This window comes from Cyprinus carpio, chromosome A7, assembly GCF_018340385.1.
Source record: "Cyprinus carpio isolate SPL01 chromosome A7, ASM1834038v1, whole genome shotgun sequence".
NCBI classification, from domain to species: Eukaryota; Metazoa; Chordata; class Actinopteri; order Cypriniformes; family Cyprinidae; genus Cyprinus; species Cyprinus carpio.
In genome coordinates this window covers 37,610,633-37,630,566 of record NC_056578.1, presented here as the reverse complement: position 1 = coordinate 37,630,566, position 19,934 = coordinate 37,610,633, and the positions used below count along the sequence as shown (strand labels likewise).

The 19,934-nt window shown below is 37.4% G+C and overlaps 1 protein-coding gene across 3 annotated transcripts in view; it reads right to left on the bottom strand.

Annotated features, from left to right (window-relative positions):
• Positions 1–61: 61 nt before the first annotated feature.
• The window catches only part of LOC109090352 (aryl hydrocarbon receptor nuclear translocator-like protein 1), a 29,888-nt gene continuing 10,015 nt past the window's right edge, over positions 62–19,934 (bottom strand). For all 3 annotated transcript variants that reach the window (XM_042761055.1, XM_042761056.1, XM_042761054.1), the window contains exons 5-21: positions 19,509–19,656; positions 12,701–12,722; positions 11,376–11,413; positions 9,461–9,487; positions 9,178–9,335; positions 8,372–8,451; positions 8,189–8,281; positions 7,971–8,088; positions 7,236–7,385; positions 6,912–7,158; positions 5,094–5,200; positions 4,857–5,007; positions 4,682–4,770; positions 3,541–3,637; positions 3,349–3,445; positions 1,824–1,917; positions 62–1,750 (exon numbers count right to left, since the gene is read on the bottom strand). In XM_042761055.1, coding sequence (XP_042616989.1) covers positions 1,599–1,750; positions 1,824–1,917; positions 3,349–3,445; positions 3,541–3,637; positions 4,682–4,770; positions 4,857–5,007; positions 5,094–5,200; positions 6,912–7,158; positions 7,236–7,385; positions 7,971–8,088; positions 8,189–8,281; positions 8,372–8,451; positions 9,178–9,335; positions 9,461–9,487; positions 11,376–11,413; positions 12,701–12,722; positions 19,509–19,648 — 1,860 coding nt within the window. In that variant the 5' untranslated portion in view covers positions 19,649–19,656 and the 3' untranslated portion in view covers positions 62–1,598. The remainder of the gene's footprint in view (positions 1,751–1,823; positions 1,918–3,348; positions 3,446–3,540; positions 3,638–4,681; positions 4,771–4,856; positions 5,008–5,093; positions 5,201–6,911; positions 7,159–7,235; positions 7,386–7,970; positions 8,089–8,188; positions 8,282–8,371; positions 8,452–9,177; positions 9,336–9,460; positions 9,488–11,375; positions 11,414–12,700; positions 12,723–19,508; positions 19,657–19,934) is intronic.

Sequence of the window (19,934 nt, the reverse complement as noted above, 5' to 3'; positions counted from 1 at the left end):
ATCAAAATCGTTCCAGTTACAGAATAGATGCAGAGGATTTGAGAAACAAAATACACTGCAGTACAATAAACTAGAGCCATTTTTACTTCACAATCAAGTTTGGGAATACTTGGTATTCAGTTTAAAAGCAGATCTTAATGTCAAAAAAATATATATGCACATTTTATATGTTTGCAGAGAATATAATTTCCAGACCAATTCATTGTTTGGTTGTTGGTGCCAGACGGGCTGATCTGAGTATTTCAGAAACTGCTGATCTGCTTAGATTTTCATGCACAGCCATCTCTAGGGTTTACAGAGAATGGTCTGATAAAGAGAAAATATCCAGCGAGTGGCAGTTCTGTGGGCAAAAATACCTTGTTGATGTCAGAGGAGAGCTAATTAGAGCTAACTGAAAGGCAACAGTCACTCAAATGAACACTTGTTGCAAATGAGGTATGCAGAATAGCATCTCTGAATGCACAACATAATGAACCTTGAAGCAGATGGGCTACGGCAGCAGAAGATCACACTGGGTGCCATTTCTGTAAGCTAAGAACAGGAAAATGAGGCTACAATTCACATGGATCACCAAAATTTGATTAGTAAGCAAATATGCAGAAACACACTAAAAAGATCAGAAATGCTGAGGTGGATATATATATGTTAAAAAAAAAAAAAAAAATCTGTAAGCCCAACAGGATTTGTGACATTAAGTTGTTTGGCATTAAGTGCTCCATTCAGTAGACTGAAACAATAGCCTTAGATAGCGTACAAGCACTGATAACGGTGTGTCGCAAAATGCTGTGCGCTTGGAGATCGTGTCCCAACCAGGTGCTATAAACCAATTTTTTGTCCTCAATGAAAGTGAAATAGTGACAGTATCACCTATTTGACACCAAGTGTGCCGCACACGTTCTGAAAAGTTAAGCCAAAACAATTTGATCGCCATCTGGTGGCTGGCTGCAGTACAGGTCATAAACCCCGCCACTCAATGTAAACGAATGGGACTTAAAAAAAACAAACAATTAAATTACACTTGAATCAACTTTTTCCAAAGATAGTTTCCATAATTTCAAGTAGGTTTTATCATACCAAAATATGTTCAAGTGTTCATTTTTCGAATTTGTTTGCTTTTAGTTTGTTATTTAATGCTGTAAAAACGGCATGTGGTGTCATGAGTATGAGATTCTGATTGGGTTTATGGGAATTCGGGAGGAACTTTGAATCCACCTCACGATCAGTACTGCACAAACACGGGCTCCAAATGAATCAATACTATGCAAAATCTGTCTCAGAATCATGTTTTTTTTTTTTTTTTTTGCAAGATGACAGTGGCCATAATAGGATGTTTTGGCTTTACTTTTCTATAGCAGAAGAAAGTGGAGATGTGTCGTCCATCTTTTTTTACAGTCTATGTTTGGCACATTTGAACATACAGCTGTGGAATGAGATTGTGGACCGTTTTTTTTTTTTTTTTTTGCTGTGGGTGGAGCTACCTGAGGCACCGTGACAAAAACAAATGCAATGTCACCAAAAAGATTGTCAGGGTCATAGCTGGTTTGAACGCAGTTGAGATGGACTGTACACATGATGGGTGACGGTCTTCTTCAGGAATCTCACAGCGGCCAGGGCAGGTCACTGAAGTCCACGGGACCTCCCAGACCTGCATCCGCCTCCAGCAGGCTCATGATGATCGCCATGGCAGCCTCATCACTGCTGGAGCCTGGCTCATCCATGATGTCACTGATACCGATATGTGAATTATCACCTACAGATCAGAGACAGTATTGTGAACCATTTCAAAAGCAGCACTGACAATTCACCTTACTTAAATAACTTACTTAAAATCGAGCTGTTAGAGTAAGGATATCCTATGCTGTCCTGACCCGACACCATCCCTGCTGAAGGAATGTCTGGAGTTCCACCATTTGAAATCTAAGCAGTTAGAAAAAATAAAATCAGATGCTATTACAATTAGTATTAACACATTAATGTAACATTACATGAACTTTCTGTATCTAAATATGTTTGTCAGAGACTGCACCTTAAGGCATACTCCACCCAAAAATTAATTCTCACATCATTTACTCACCCTCGTTACCCAGATGTATATACTTTTTTTCTTAAGGTGAACACAAATATTATTTTTTAAATTAACCCGAAAGTGTCAAAAGCGCTTCAAAAACAGCCAAGCGAACTTGAAGGTAACTTCATGTGAGGATGAAACAGTTTCTCCTAAATATCTCATTTGTATTTATCTGAATTAAAAAAAAAAAAAAATATATATATATATCATTACATATATATATATATATATATATATATATATATATACACATATATATACACATCTGCCATGGGTTGGCATGAGGGTGAATAAAAAATAATAATAATAAAAAAAAAAATAAAAAATAAATCTGTAGTATTTCTTCCCAAATAAATTTTTTTTTTCCATTAGAATGTTTTTAAATTGAATTCCTTTTTATTTTTAAATTAAATTTAGTAAAAGCATGTCTAAACAAATTTTAGTAATCATAAAGAATGTCTAGTTAATTGATGTCATAAAAACATAATTCAGTTATTTATTTATTTTTTTACAAAAATAAAGTTTTAAGGCCCTTGTTTGTATGTTTTTATAATTTTAATAATTAAAAAGCATTTGTAATTCAATTTTAGTATATCAAAAAAGCATGTCTAATTAATTGAAATCATGAAAATTACAATTTAACAGCATTTTCTTTTAAACAAAAACAATATTTTTAGGGTCCTATTTATTTTTTATTGCAGCACAACAAAATTAAAATTAAAACATGTAATAAAATTGTGTGATGTTCCTTAAAAAATTAAGCTTTTATGTTACTATTACTATATTTATGTATTTATTTATTTATTATTACTTTGAGAAGTATATTCTGTACAATAACATTTTATTTCTGTCACATTCTCTTTGTTAATCCAAACTTTGACGGGTTGTCGTGAAACCATCGGAGAGATTTCAAAGGAAATGGTGAAATACTGGTGAAGTGATGTGTTCATGTCCTCAGCAGATGCTGAAAACACCACAAGTGTCACGTGTGTTTTAGTATGTGGACAGCATTAGACAAAACTGCACCGCTAAGTCCCTCTCAAAAGAGCAGAAAAAGCTGACTTCATATTTCAATAGCGGTCTTTTTGTGATTTTATATTCACAGACACTAGTCCATATCAAGATTTGATTAAGTGTACAGTCCTAGTTTTGATTTATTGCCTAATTCCATGACATTCCTCGTTATACTCCAAACTCTATTTGTATGACTGATTTCGTGATTCCTACATCAAAGGAATCACAGAATCCTAGTGTCCCTGTAACTGAAGCACAAAAGTTACCTTCCTGCCCTCCGGCGAGGATGTGTCAGGAGGGGGTGTGCTGTTGGTGATGTTGAGGGGACTTGAGCCACAACTAGATGGGGATGAGCCTCTTATCCTGTCAGTCATATCAATGAAAGGTAAAACAAGCTGCAATGTCATGAAGATCATGACTCAAATGCAGATTATTCTGCATTTTACCGATCAGCATACCTTTGTATCTCCATCACTTCCTCTGCGATCATGCGGCCGATCTTTCCTGCTCCGGGTCTTGTGCCTCCAGGGATTCCAGGAACAGTCTTCCCTGAGCCTGCAGCAGAACAGTAGAAAAGGTTCAACCAAAATAAAAACAAAAACACCTAAAAATAACACAATTTATAACTGTTTTATTACAATTTATAACTGTTTTCATTATTGCAATTTAAAATAATTAATATAATAACTCATATATATATATATAAAAATACAATAACTCATATATATATATATATATATATATATATATATATATATATATATATATATATATATATTTAATATATATATATATATATATATATGCATTTTAAAATGTAATTTATTTCTGTGATGCAAAGCAAAATTTTCATCAGCCATTACTCCAGTCTCCAGTGTCACATGATCCTTCAGAAATCATTCTAATATGCTGATTCACTGCTCAAGAAATTCTTATTATTCTAAGAAATTCTAAATATTGTTATCAGTGTTGAAAACTTTTTGCTTAATGTTGTAGAAACCATGACACACTACCATCAAAAAGTTTGGGGTAAGAAAGAAATTAATACATTTATTCAGCAATGACACCCATAACATTATTTAAAAGTCACAGTAAAGACACTTACGATTTAATTTTCTGCTTAATTTTCTCACAATTTCCCCTCACTTCATGTACATATAAAAGAAAGGTAGTATTTGTTGAATGAGAAAATCAAAGACTGAAATGTATGCTCAAAACATTAATTTCATCATTGTATACAGTATTCTTATTTTATTAAGAATTAAGAATTAGGTATATAGAGAATTGTGAATGTCATTAAATATCATAAAAACAATGTCACCACTTTAAAATGACCTTTTTTTTATGTTTAATACATTGTAATTATGCAAAAAAATTTGTTGTTCCTGCATTATCTGGGTGGCCCCAAACAGCCAAATCCTCTTATCAGGGCCAAAATCTTGAAATCCTATAATTAAACATATCTTCTGATTGGCTGTGATACTGAACTGAAAAATGACTTGTCGCAGGTTAACTTTTTGTGTCTGGTTAGGACATGCTTTAACAGTCCCTTGTTTATTTGTTCTGTTAGGATGTGAAGAGTAAATGAGATCTGCCTACCGTCAGCAGCTGTAAGGACGCTGTCCATACTCTGGGGGGAGGCAGTGAGCAGAGGATAACCAGGCTCTGCTCCATCAAGAGAACTGCCTCTGAAAACACAGCCATTCAGGTTAGTAAGCTAAACCATCAGAACATATGGCAACCTATTATATCATTACAGATTTTGTTCACTCACGAGATGACTGTGTTAGTCGAAACAATGTACTCTACTTCTTTGGTCCAAGGGTTCATGAAACTGAACCAGCGACTTCTTAAAGTTATAAAAGAGCCATCTTTAATCTTGAACTTGTAACAGTTGGTGTTGATCTTCTCTCTCATCTGCAGTACTGCAAACAGAGACATACAGATTGCGAGGTCAGCACCAGGAATCTGGCCGTGCTACACTTTATGGAGAGCACCGCTCCACTATTACCCTGTCTATGGCATTCAGCAAGATGTCCGATGTCATCCTGATGGAAATACTCATAGAACGACGTGCCCAGCAGCTCTTGAGGTAGATAAGCTAGAATGGCTGTGGCCCTAAAATGAAACAGAGGTCAAATACAGAAGAACGCAAGTGTTTTTTACAGTGCTTGCAATAATGTAGTAATATGTGCAAACATCCGATTTTTCTCTCTCTAATGCTTAATATAAAGCATACGTTCTGTAGATCATTTCAGCCCTACAGGGCGTCCATGATAACAGCATCAAAATGACTGAAAGACGTTACTTTTCAGTGAGAGTTAGCGAGATCTAAAACTGTGCTTTTTCTGAGTGCTCTATCTAGTTTTCTTTTTTTCGAAACTTTTCTTTAAGGCTTTTTAAACTTTTTTGCACGTATTCAAAATGGTATTGTGCACAGTAAAATATGGTATATATTAAAGTCGGCATGAAGTGAAAAACAAAACAAATTCTAATTTCTAATTGTTCTTGATCGCACATTTATCGAAATATTGTAACCTGATCTTCCAGTGAAACGAATGATGGCAGAACAACAGACACAGCAGACTTCTCTCTGGTGACAGAATTGAAAACTCCAATTGTTTTCTCCAAAGGGAAATTGATTTTTAATGATAACTCAAACTTTTAAAGACAGACCTGTTGTGATCTCTGACATTGTTAATCAATAGTATATGTTTTTGTTGATAATCTACCTTACCCATGATGCACCAGAGAGTCGCAGTAAGCAAATTACCTCCAAATTAGTTCCCTGTAAAACACCTAATTTTCAAATAATTTGACTTCAAATAAAATTTTCCACTTTTCTTTCTACTGCTCTCTTTCTTTCAATCAACTGCAAGCTCACATTTAGATCTGCCTCTTATTTTGAGTGCAATGTTTCTCAAACAATGGATAGAAAGTCCCCATTTATACTTTTTTTTTTCTTTCTGGGTAAGCAAAAACAGTATGTTTAGCAGTAGACTTTATGACCACATACGCAAACATTAAGACTCCACAGGTGCAGCTGACGTATAAAAGCCAAGCAGTGGTTTTGTCAGTGTATTTTTAGGTGCACTGTGTGCCCTATATTTCCTCCTCTAGCCAGACCGTGACCTTATGTCCATCTGCACCATGGCTATATTTGTATATTGACTTGCATTGTGCTCGCAAAACCAAATAAGCTGCCACGCTAACTTAAAGATTGGTCATAAGGTCAGCATGGACACCAAACGTTTAATCCAAGTCAGTTTATCCATCAGTAGACAAAACAAACATCTACCAACCAATAATCAATTTTACCTAACAGTTTGCTTACACTTACACTAATGTAATTTTGAGTCTGGAAAATTATACCATATTATACAAGAATGTCGCATGTTGTAGTGCACTGGGATTGTTTAAGGTTATTGAACCAAGTTAAAGCGTGCTCACATTTACCGTTGCTTTGTGAAGGAAAGCAAAAAATCCAAAGCTATTCTTGCCAGCTAACAAACAAACCAACCAACCAACCATAAAACACTGCTTTCCAAACCGCCTCTTAATGGAAAATGTTATAATTTTAATGTGTGGTGAGTAAACACTCCCAGAATGAGTGCCTCTTCCACTGTGGATCTTTAGTTTTGCTTGTTAAATTACAAAACTCCACCCACATAGAGGTCACTTCTGAACCAAGAGTCTTGCTATTGGTTGGCGCTGTGAGTTAAGTGCTGGTTCCCATTGAAAAGGCCTGGATTTTGCTTGCGAAACGGTAAATGTGACCAAACCTTCAAACTGAAACTGCATTTCAAGGCACCCAATGGAAACCACTTGCCTTTGGTCCACAAAGACAAACTTCCCATCAATGGCATGGCGTGAGACATACTCTGTGGGCTTCACCCGGATGTCTCCATTCATGGGTTGTGGGACAATATGAGGATGTAATCGGCCAATGGCCACTAAGCAGCTGAGATTACAGCCTTCATTATCAGGCTCACTGTCTTCATCTAAACCCATCTTTGTGGGCGGCCAGCTCTTCAGATAGCCAGTGCTGTGGATGGTGCAGAAGCTCTTGCGATCGGCTGCAGGGAGAAGAAAGCAATAGTTATAGTCTTTGAATATTGAACAATATGTAAAGTAAATGAAAGAATTGATTTACCTTTCTTTTTGGAGCAAGTTGAGGGAAAATCTTTGTCTTCCATTTTGACAAGGGGCCTGTTGCACTTCATTCTGCAGAAGAAGGAGCGTCGGGCCCCCGAGCACAGTCTGGAGGGACTAGGGGCAATGTCTGCCCTGACTGCCAGCCCAGCTGAGAAAGTAACAATGTATTGTCAGATAAGTTCTAAAACTACTAAAACCAATTAAATTTAAGTGAATAAAGGCTGGTATTCACTACTTTTTGCCACAAGATTTTTGCCCTATTTTGCAGTCTGGACGAGTCAGAGCAAGTCTGCAGATTTTAGATAGTCGGAGTGGATATATTTCACATAAAATCATGTAGTGTATGATGGGCACAGATTTTTTTCTTTTTTTTTTAAACTATGATTCCATCCAGTCAGAGGATATCAGACATATTTGATAATATGAGCTGATTTTAGAACACAAATTGTTTTCATTTGTCATGCTTCTGTAAGCAACAATTGGCATGTTTCTGTGTGAGTTTGTTATGTTTGGAATGACTTGCAAATCTGGTAGTGTGAGATCCTCAGTCATTTAGTGCATGATACCTAGTTTTTTTCTTTGTAAGCATTTACAAAGTCAGCAATATGTATAATGCAAAAAAAGAAAAGAACAAAAAAGTATGACGCTAGTCTTTTAGAATGGAAAAATATAAAAGTCATGCAACGTATTCCAGCCTTTAAAGTTTGTCTGCATAATGGTGTATTTAACTTACTTTTAGCATCGATGAGTCTTTCTCGTGGGGCTGTGTCAGAAGATGAGAGCTGCTCTTTGACTTTTGCAATGTCTTTAGGATGCAAATAATCGAACAAACTCTGGCCAATCAGGTCATTCTGTGAGACAAAGAGAGCAGGCAATATAGTGAGTCACTTCTCAGTCTGATGATCCGTGTGAAGCCGAGTGGTGAATCATAGTAGCAATAGAAGGCCTTACTTGACTGTAATTTAAAATTTTGTAGACAGACTCTGACACAAAAAGGATCTTTCCCCGATCACAGCCCACAACAAACAGAAAACCGTCAGCAGCCTGAGATGCAAAATGAATCACCAGTGAGTCACAGCCAGGTTTTGTCACTCAGCAATAACACAAAAAGATTCATTTCTGTAGGTCACCTACCCTTAATATTAAGTGTTTCAGCTCATCTTCGGATAAAAAGGCTGGCTTGTAGTTAGCTTCAGTATAAGGGTTTGCAGCACCTAAAAAGACAGTATGAAATAAGCATATGTACAAGTAATCAGTTAACTTTGTGTGAGTACTTGTGCACCAACAACTCAAATAGACAAAACACAATGTGAAATACATGAATCACTGGCTGCAGGAACCAATGAAATATGCTTTCACGCTAAATCCTTCCTAGATCTCGCTGTTACAACAGAATGCATTGGGTGGCACTGTTTATACGTGGCATTCATGTGATGGCATGCTTTCAGAAAAGGAAAAAATTATGGGAGGAAAAATTATATCATATGCTCACAAAACGTTTGCATTCCCAAGCGTGCTCACTTTGCAAAACTTTTGAGCTCCCTTCTGTGAAACTTTGTGTTCGTTCGCAAAACTTTTACATTCTCTCATAAAAGTACTGCATATTGCAAAATACAGTTATTAACACTCCATTCATATTATTTCCATCAATAGTTTTGTGTTTGCTCAGGGAAATGCGAAACTTTTGTGAGCAAATGCAAAAGCAGTGAAATATAATATATATATATTTTTTTCTATCACCATGTCCACAGATTGTTCAATTAACCTGTTTTGTTACCATTATTGGTGATATAATGTTTGTGATGTACATGTCATTCTTTTAAATGATTTTTATGATACAGTATTCAACTACAAAATAACATGAATGCACATCTCTAGTATAAAGATAATGGCATTAAAAATGCTGGGTTCTCTGCCGAGAATGAAACTGTGAATCTCACCTCGAAGTGTTTTCATATGCTGGACCGCCATGCGTAGCACCGTGAGTTTGTCCAGCTTGCGGGACATGGCATTGCAGGTAGGCACTAATGAAGCCAGCTCATCAATAAAGCTGTTCATCTTGTCTCTGCGTCTCTTTTCTATCTGACTGTGAGCTTCCCTGATGATGACCAAGAGAGTCCAAAATAATGTTACACTTGGAAGAAAATGCATAGGTTCTACAACACCTATCAATAATATATATATATATAGAGAGAGAGAGAGAAATGCTCTGGGTTACAGCACCTTGCATTCTTAATCTGCTGATCGACCCTGTTGAGAGAAAAATAGTTTAACGTCTGAATCATGTAGCCCAAGTATAAACACCAGGTAATCAGATACAGTCACAGGTGGAATAACCATTTTATTGGTAACACTTTAGATTAGGGAACACATATTCACTATTAAATAAGAGTTTTCCCTCAATAAACTACTAATTTGCTGCTTATTAATAGTTAGTAAGGTAGTTGTTAAGTTTAGGTATTTGATCGAGTTAAATGATCTAGAATATGCACATGCAGAATAAGGCATTCATTTGTGCTTTATAAGTACTAATAAACAGCCAATATGACAATAAAATGCATGCTAATAAGCAACTAGTTAATAGTGAAAAACGGTCCTTAAAATAAAGTCCTACCATTTAATTTTGAAAATTTATCTCACACACACACACACAAACAGTGGTGCTTGAAAATCTGTAAACCATCCAGAATTTTCCATTTCTGCATAAATATGACCCAAAAGATAATCAGATTTTCACACAAGTCCTGAAAGTTGACAAAGAGATCCAATCAAACAAATGAAATAAAAATATATACTTTGTCATTTATTTATTCTGGGAAATGATCCAATATTACATATCTGTGAGTGGCAGAAGTAAAGTATGTGGATCTCTAGTATTAGCAGTTAATTTGAAGGCAAAATTACAGTCCATCTATTAAGAGGTGATTGTAATGAATGGGATGTCTATCAGGTGTCAAGTCCTGCCCTGTTTTATTTAAAGAACAGGGATCTATCAAAGTCTGATCGTGTTTGTGGAAGTGAATCATGGCATGAACAAAGGAGATCTCTGAGGACCTCAGAAAAAGAGTTGATGTTGCTTACCGGGCTGGAAAATGTTACAAAACCATCTGTAAAGAGTTTGGACTCCAAAAATCCACAGTCAGACAGATTGTGTACAAATGGGGGAAATTCAAAACCACTGTTAACCTCCCCAGGAGTGGTCCACCAACAAAGATCACTCCAAAAGCAAGACGTGTTATAGTCTGCGAGGCTGCAAAGGACCCCAGACCTTTCTCACATTGGCTAATGAACTGCTGCTGGTCTGCAGTTTTCTACAAATCATGTGGACAAGCCAGAGGTTGAAAAATGTTTTGTGGGTAGAAATTTTGGGTTTACATGAAAAGTGTTATGTTTGGAGAAAGGGAAACACTGCATTCCAGCATACGAACCTTATCCCATCTGTGAAAGATGGTGGTGAGATTATCATGGTTTGGGCATGTTTTTCTGCATCTGGCCCAGGATGGCTTGCCGTCATTGTTGGAACAATGAATTCTGAGTTATACCAGCAAATTCTAAAAGAATAAGTCAGGACATCTGTCTGAAAACTGAATCTCAAGAGAAAGTGGGTCATGCAGCAAGACAACAACCTCAAGCACACAAGTCATTCTACCAAAGAATGGTTCAAGAAGAACAAAGTTTAATGTTATGGAATGGTCAATTCAAAGTCCTTTCCAGTTGAAATGTTGTGGAAGGACCTGAAGCAAGCAGTTCAGAGAAGGAAACCTGCCAATACTGTACTGAGGAATGAGTTAAAATCCCTCCAAGCCATTGTGTAGGCCTGATCAGCAGTTACAAGAAACTTTTAGCTGCAGTTATTGCTGCAAAAGGGGGTCAAACCAGATACTGAAAGCAAAGATTCACATACTTTTGCCACTCACAGACATGTAACACTGGATCATTTTTCTCAATAAATAAATGACAAAGTATATATTTTTGTCTCACTTGTTTGATCCTGTTCTCTTTGCCAACTTTTAGGACTTTCAAATTCACTTATGGTCATGTGTGTGTGTATATATATATATATATATATATATATATATATATATATATATATATAGTATACAGTATATACTGTCCATAAATCAATCATTTAATTTACCTTCCAGGTTGTTTGTCCTTGTCTATGTCCATACTGTCTTAAAAATGAACAGTAAAAAAATGCATTATCTTAAATAGTTCACAAGTCAACCTATATAAAGTCATCTGAATGGGAAGATGTCCCGATTTTCAAGTAAAAGTTATTTCTCAGAACCACATGAAAAGTACTCTTTATAACAAATTAATTCTTTTCTTCCTTGTCTATAAATGATTAGGTTAAGAGCACATCTGATTAATTTCTCGTCATTAAATGTAATTGCACGATAAGGATTCCACAATAAGTTACAAATATACTATGACTTGATATGATGTAACTCCCATCTCATGCACCATCAGCTCCAGCTTGGTTGTTTCATAATGACTTGTTTCATAACCAGAATGAGAGAAATTTTACACATTGTTTACCTGAGGGCTTGACACTGATAACATCTACCACAGATTTTATTTTCCTCTTGGTTAACTAAATGTTTTTTGTTTTTAATTAAAACAGACTTTTAACTCACCTAAACCTCTATGACCTCAAATATTTACTTGATGGATAATATAATACAACTACGTGTTCTTATTTGCAAACAATTAAAATAACTAACTTGATACTTTTTATAAGAACATGACAATTTTATTAGAATCTCATGAACCCCCTTGGATGGAAAACCCTTCATTACAAGTAACTGTTAAAAACAAACCTCAAAATTACAGCTACACATTACACAATAACTGCTACTATGCATGATATTCAGAAACTAACAGTTATAAACTATTAAAGGGATGATTTCACTTAGAATAAACTGACTAAATTGTGCAAATAGTGTTTATTTGCACAAGCCGTTTGAGCAATGTTTGCACCTGATTCACAAAAGTAATTTATGCAAATATTTATGCACAATAATTGCCCTTGAAACACTGTGCTCATTCTCTCTGCATGAAGTTAGAATGCAGATACCAAAGGTGCTGGACTGCATTTGTCTTAAAACAAGAACAGACTGGGCAGTTTGGCCAGTTGGCATGTTTTCATGCATACTCACTGACCATTCACTCTCAGTGGATTGTGTGAGCTGTAAGATTGGGATGAGGAATCTCATCCATGAAGTCTCAGATCTAAGAGGACAAAATTGGTATTTTTCTCATAAACAAAAGGGTAAGTTGATATATTTCTTTCTTTTTTTTTTTTTTCTTAAATTACTCAATGCGATGAGTAATTTGATTGTCCTCAAAGAGAGGCACACAAACAAAAAGGTACCCTGACAGTACCATGGTCTAGTGGTTTCAGTGATATATATATATATATATATATATAGTAATTTAGATGTTTTGTTTTGATACTTACTCTAATGAAAATCCATCAATTCTGTGAAAAGAAACATATTGACAAAATTTAATTCAGATTATCTCATATTAAAGGCATTCCACCCAAAAATAAAAGTTCTGTCAAAATTTACTTTCCCTGAAGTCGTTCCAAACCCCTATGCTTTTTTTTCTCTTCTGTGGAACCTAAAAGAAAATATTGGGAAAAGTGTGGGTAACCAAAATTTCAATTTCCATTGACTTCCATTGCATTTTTTTTTTTTTTTCATTCCATACCATTTAAGTCAATGGGAACCGATGAACCGATGTTTGGTTACCAACATTCTTCAAAAATACCTTCTTTGTGTTCCACAGAAGAAAGAACGTTATACAGGCTTCTTGTGGGTGAGCAAATACTTAATTTTTGTGTGGACTATCCATTAAAAAACTATAGAATATGCTAAATCATGACAACACATAGTAAATGTTCATGGTTTAAAGCTGATGAAAAATTAAATTCTGTGACAGATAAGTACAAAACAAGGAATGTAAGTGGAGACCATCAACACCAAGTTCCCTCTCCACTCCAGTTCAAGTTCATTCTGGGTTTTCAGTTTCCTGCTTCACACTCCTGCAGTTCTCACCATTTACATATGAGAGGGACACATTAGTATGATGATGTGATTATTTGAAATAATTTTATGGTTATGGATGATGAATTGTTTGAAAAACTTTATATCCAAGAGCAGAGAGTGAAGTATTATCCACCATTTTAATGTTTACATCAGATTTTATTCGTTGCCTCATCCACATTAATCCATCAGTAGTTTTTTCTATTTCTATTTATATTTATATAAATATATATATATATATATATATATATATATATATATATATATATATATATACAGTGGGTTTAGAAAAGAATCACCCCCCCCTTTTAAAATAATCACATTTTGTTGCTTTGCAGCCTGAATTGAAGACGGACACAGTTTTATCCAGCTGTATTTCCTCAGTGCAACATATAACATTCAAGTGAAAGGTATAAAACCAACATCTATTAAAAAACAGAATCACTGAGTTGGAAAAAGGATCACCCCCTTATGTCAGTATTTTGTTAAATCACCTTTTGCTTTAATTACAGCCTTTAGTCTGTTGGAATATGTCATTACTAACTTTGCACATCTAGACTTTGCAATATTTGCCCACTCTTCTTTGCTCAAGTTCAGTTCAATTTGATGGTGAGTGTTTGTGGACTGCAGTCTTCAAGTCATTCCACAGATTTTCAGTGGGGACATTCATGCAAGGACATTCACCATTTTCTCCTTAAACCACTGTGTGCTCAGTTTTGCTGTGTGCTTTGGGTCATTGTCATCTTGGAAGGTAAACCTTCTTCCCATTGACAACTTTCTAGCAGAGGGCAGCAGATTTTCCTCAGGAATTTGATGGTATCTCGCCCCATCTATTTTTCCTTCTATTCTGACAAGTGCTTCTATTCCAGTCCCTGCTGCAGAAAATCACCCACAGAACAGGATACTACCACCTCCATGCTTTACTGTAGAAATGCTGTTATTTGGAAGGTGAGCTGTACTGGATTTCCGCCAGACATATCGTTTGGTGTTGAGGCCAAATAATAAAATTTCTCATCTGCCTCAGAATTTTCAAGGTGCATTTTGGCAAAGCCCAGTCATGACTGCATATGGCCTTTCTTGAGGAGTGTTTTTTTTCTTGCAACTCTCCCATAAAAGCCACATTTGTGGAGAATTTGTGATACTAGCCCCGTTTACATGGAGCACTGCATTCTGATTATAACCAGTTTAAAACTTTTAAACTGGTTATAATCGGAATGCAATGCTGCAATGCAAAAGTCCAATCTTAATGAAAATACTCTATGTAACCACCTTAATCAAATTTCAGTTCAATTGAAAGAGGTGGAATAAACATTTTCATGAACCAATCAAATGAAAAATTACACTGTGTAAATGAGCTGATCTGAGTACTTCGAGTGTACGTCCTTCTTCGCATGCCTGGTTTTGTCGTACCGGGAGTGTGTCGTCAGAATACAAAATAGTGGCGTTGGCAAAATCAAACTCCTACCTGCCCTTGTTATGCCCCTTCATCCACATGCTTCGGTCTTTCGAGGAGGGAGGGGTAGAAAATTTATGCTTCGTAGCGAAGCACCATGACCAAAGAGGGCAGCTTCTTGCACCCTTCTTCTTTAAGTTTACATAATCTCGCTGTTACTTGATTAAAATAAATACAATGCCAAACTAACGCAAGGATTAAGTGATGCACCATCTTGACAGGATTGAAAAAATGGAAAATAATGAGCTTCCTAATGTGGCAGACAAGCTGTTTGTGCATGTAACAAAATTATTCCCATTAGAAGCATCAACACATATAAACACCAGGCACACTACCAAGGACTGAAATGCTCCAGAAAAGCTCTTTTCAAGCTGATCAAAATGAGCACAGTTGATCACAGTGGAAAGTCAAACGGCTTTGTGTGCTATTGAGAAGGTGATTAGCTACACCTGATTGAGTTTACAAGTCATTTCAGGAGGGGGTGATCCTTTTTCCAATTCATTGAATCAGTTTATTATTATTATTATTATTATTATTATTATTATTTATTTTCTGACATGTTGGTGTTATATCTTTCACTTTGATGTTATAAGTTGCACTGAGGAAATACAGTTGGATAAAACAAAAACTGTGTCCGTCTTCATTTCAGGCTGGTGATTCTTTTCTATACCCACTGTGTGTGTGTGTGTGTGTGTGTGTGTGTGTGTGTGTGTGTGTGTGGTCATGAATAAATCTTTTCAATCTTATTGCTAATAGAGAAACAAGTTTGTGCTTAACATATGTGATGTTTGTTTTAGAGTGATGTCAGAGCGATCTTAGAGAGAGAACACAGATGTTCTAACTTTCAAATAAAAGAGAAAAGAAATCCTGCTACAAGCAAAATGATGCAACACTGCACCATGCTTTGTACAGCTTACATATGTATTGTAAAATATTATACATTAAACAGTATTACACATATTAAATATTATACATTATATAATGATATACAATACTGCTCAAAGGTTTGGGGTAGGTAAGATTTTTTTTATGTTTTTAAAAGAAGTCTCTTATGCTCAGCAAGGCTGCATTTATTTAATCAAAAATACAATTTACAGTTACATTGAGAAATGGCATTACAATCTAAAATAACTGTTTTCTGCTTTAATATATTTTAAAATATAATTTATTCCTGTGATGTAAAGCTGAATTTTCAGCATCATTACAGTCTTCAGTGTCACATGATCCTTCAGAAATCATTCTAACATGCTGATTTGCTGCTCAAAAATATTTCTTCTTATTATCAATATTGAAAACCATTCTTCTGCATTTTTTGGGGGGGGGGGTTGATACTTTCTACTAGACTCTTCAAATTAAAAAGAATAACACTTATCTGAAATAAAATTTTTTTGTACCATTATAAATGTCTCTACTGTCACATGATCAATTTTGATATAACAAATGATAACTTCATTATGACTAATACACACTCTCTCTCCTCCTTCTCTCCACTCTCACAGATGGACGTTTCTAAACTTATCCTTTCCAGTCATCCTATTACTTGTCCATTTGATCCTATCCCCACTCACCTCCTTCAGGCCATTTCTTCTTCCCTCATATCTTCACTTACTCACATTATCAACACCTCTCTTCACTCTGGTGCATTTCCTACAGCATTTAAGCAGGCTCGGGTAAGCCCACTGCTTAAGAAACCATCTCTAAATCCAGCACTTTTAGAAAACTACAGACCGGTATCCCTTCTTACATTCATTGCAAAGACACTTGAGCGAGTTGTGTTCAACCAACTCTCTATGTAAAAACCTCCTGGACAGCAACCAGTCTGGCTTCAAATTCTTTTTTGGGGAAGTCGTGGCCTAATGGTTAGAGAGTTTGACTCCTAACCCTAAGGTTGTGGGTTCGAGACTCGGGCTGGCAAGACCACGACTGAGGTGCCCTTGAGCAAGGCACTGAACCCCCTAACTGCTCTCTGGGCGCCGCAGCATAAATGGCTGCCCACTGCTCCGGGTGTATGTTCACGGTGTGTGTGTGTTCACTGCTGTGTGTGTGCACTGTTGATGTGTTAAATGCAGAGCACGAATTATGAGTATGGGTCACCATACTTGGCTGTATGTCACGTCACTTTCACTTTCAAAAGCGGCCACTCAACTGAGACCGCCTGCTCTCGGTTACTGAAGCCCTGGGACTGGCAAGAGCAGCTTCCAAATCCTCAGTACTCATCTTGCTGGATCTGTCTGCTGCTTTTGAAACAGTTAACCACCAGATTCTCAAGTCAAGTCTGCTTTATTGTCAATTCTTCTACATGTATAGCACATACATACAGAGAATTGAAATTGCGTAACTCTCAGACCCATGCTGCATACAGATAACACTAACAGTAGAGCCTAAAAATCCAGATAGATACAGATTACATATAAAATATAAAATAAGGGCATGTAAAAAGTTAAATAAAGCAGTGCAAGGCACATGGCAAATAGAGTGCAAACCAGTGAAGTGAACAAACAGTGCAGATAAGTAGATTGTAGTGCAAAAAAGCTTATTCAATCTGATTAAAGTGACAAAGGGCTCAGAGAGCAGTTCTTTTATTTAAACTGACTGAATAGGTAGCAGAGTGACGTCAGTTCTATGCTGAATGAGGTAATGAGCAGACCAATGCTGCACAAAGTGACTGGTGCATGTCACCGTATGTTAGTGGGAGGGGGGAGTGGAAGGACCTGGGGATGTGGGACCTGGGGGGGGTCATTGTTCAGTGGTGCCCGGGGCAGAAGAGGGAAGGTGGGGGCAAGTTCGGAAGCGAGTTCAGCTTCCTGACAGCCTGATGAATGAAGATGCCCTTCAGTCTGCTGGTCCTGGCCTGGAGACTCCGCAGTCTCCTCCCTGATGGCAGCAGACTGAAGAAGCTGTGTGACGGGTGAGTGGGATCACCTGCAATGCAGAGGGCTTTGCGAGTGAGACGGGTTCCGTAAATGTCCTGGATGGAGGTTAGAGAGCCACCAACGATCTTCTCAGCAGCTCTCACTATGCGTTGAAGGGTCTTCCGGCAGGATGCGCTGCAGGCGCCATACCACACAGTGATGCAGCTCATTAGAATGCTCTCGATGGTGCCTCTGTAGAAGGTGCACATGATGGGGGCCGGGGTTCTAGCTCTTCTCAGTTTGCGGACGAAGTAGAGATGGTGTTGTGCTTTCTTGCCCAGTGCTGCTGTGTTTTCAGTCCAGGAGAGGTCCTCTGTGATGTGCACACCCAGGAACTTGGTGCTGCTCACCCTCTCCACAGTCGCACTGTTGATGGTCAGAGGAGCATGCTGAGTGTGGACTCTCCTGAAGTCAACAACAATCTCCTTAATCTTCTCCACATTCAGAGAGAGATTGTTGTCACTGCACCACCTGGCCAGGCGGCTCACCTCGCACCTCGCTCCTGCTTCTGTCCAGATGGGCATCTCTGGAACCACACTCCTGTGGTTTAAGTCCTACCTCTTGGGTAGGTCCTTCAGTGTGTCTTGGAGGGGTGAGGTTTCTAAGTCACAACTTCTTGCTACTGGGGTTTCTCAAGGCTCAGTGCTTGGACCACTTCTCTTCTCCATCTACATGACATCATTAGGATCTGTCATTCAGAAGCATGCCTTTTCTTATCACTGCTATGCTGATGACACTAAACTCTACTTCTCATTCCAACCAGATGATCCGACGGTAGCTGCTCACATTGCAGCCTGTCTGAGAGATATTTCTAGCTGGATGAAAGACCATCACCTTCAGCTCAACCTTACTAAGACAGAACTGCTTGTGGTCCCAGCTAACCCATCGTTTCACCACAACTACTCTATACAGCTGGGTTCATCAACCATAACTCCTTCCAGTATAGCCAGAAACCTAGGAGTTGTGATCGATCATCAGTAACGCTTCACAGACCATATTGCTACAACGACCCGGTCCTGCAGATTTGCCTTATACAACATTAGGAAGATCAGACCCTTCCTGTCAGAGCAAGCCACACAACTTCTTGTCCAAACTCTTGTTCTCTACAGACTGGACTACTGTAATGCTCTCTTGGCGGGCCTTCCTGCATGTTCTATCAAGCCTCTGCAACTGATCCAGAATGCAGCAGCGAGAGTTGTCTTCAATGAGCCAAAAAACGTTACTCCTCTCCTCATCAGGTTACACTGGCTTCAAATTCAAGGTACTGATGCTTGCCTACAAGACGACCACTGGCGCGGCACCAATATACCTAAACTCAATAGTTCAAACTTATGTGCCCTTCAGAAGCTTACGTTCTGCAAGTGAATGCCGCCTTGTGGCGCCATCCCAAAGAGTTTCAAAATCACTCTCACAGACCTTTTCCTGGACTGTGCCCTGCTGGTGGAATGACCTCCCATTCTCAATTTGAACAGCTGAGTCTTTACTCATCTTCAAAAAAGATCTAAAGACACACCTTTTTTCGCCAGCACTAATACTAGTACTTACCTTTTCTTTTCTTTTCTATTCTATTCTTGGAAAAACAATTCTGTGCTAGACTAACTGAGACTTGTCATGGCACTTTTATACTGTTGTTGTTCTCTCGCTGGTCTGATTGCTTCTATTGTTCTCATTTGTAAGTCGCTTTGGATAAAAGCATCTGCTAAATGATTAAATGTAAATGTACATTTTATTGCATCCTTGCTGAATAAAAGTTTTTTTTGTTTTGTTTTTTGGAAAAAAAATCTTAGTGACCCCAATCTTTTTAATGGTGCCAAATGAACAGAGTCAGAGGATGTGTTAGGACTTGCTCTTACTGATAGTCGGTGGTGCTGCCCTTCCTCTTGCGGGTGTAGTCCATGCCCGGCATTCCCATTGAGCTGCTGATCAGGTCAGTGGAACTGGGAGACATGAACTCATTCATCGTGGAGGATATGTCCATTCTTTGGTCTGCCATTAGATCATCTGCAAAATACAAACATAAATTGAACCCCTTAGTTTCTTGTATTTTGTTATGGTAACAAAAATATTAAAAGAATCCTGCAATTTCACAACTACTTAAAGTAAATATGCCAGTTAAAAACCTAACTGGCCTCTGCAAGAGAAGAAAGTTGTGGTAAAGAAGGATATATAATCTCCATCCTAACAGAGCTCGAGCATTTCATAATCCAGACATAGGAGAGGGTTTTATATGATGTAAATGAGCAGACAGCCACTCCTGAATGTTATATGCAAGTCTGAGG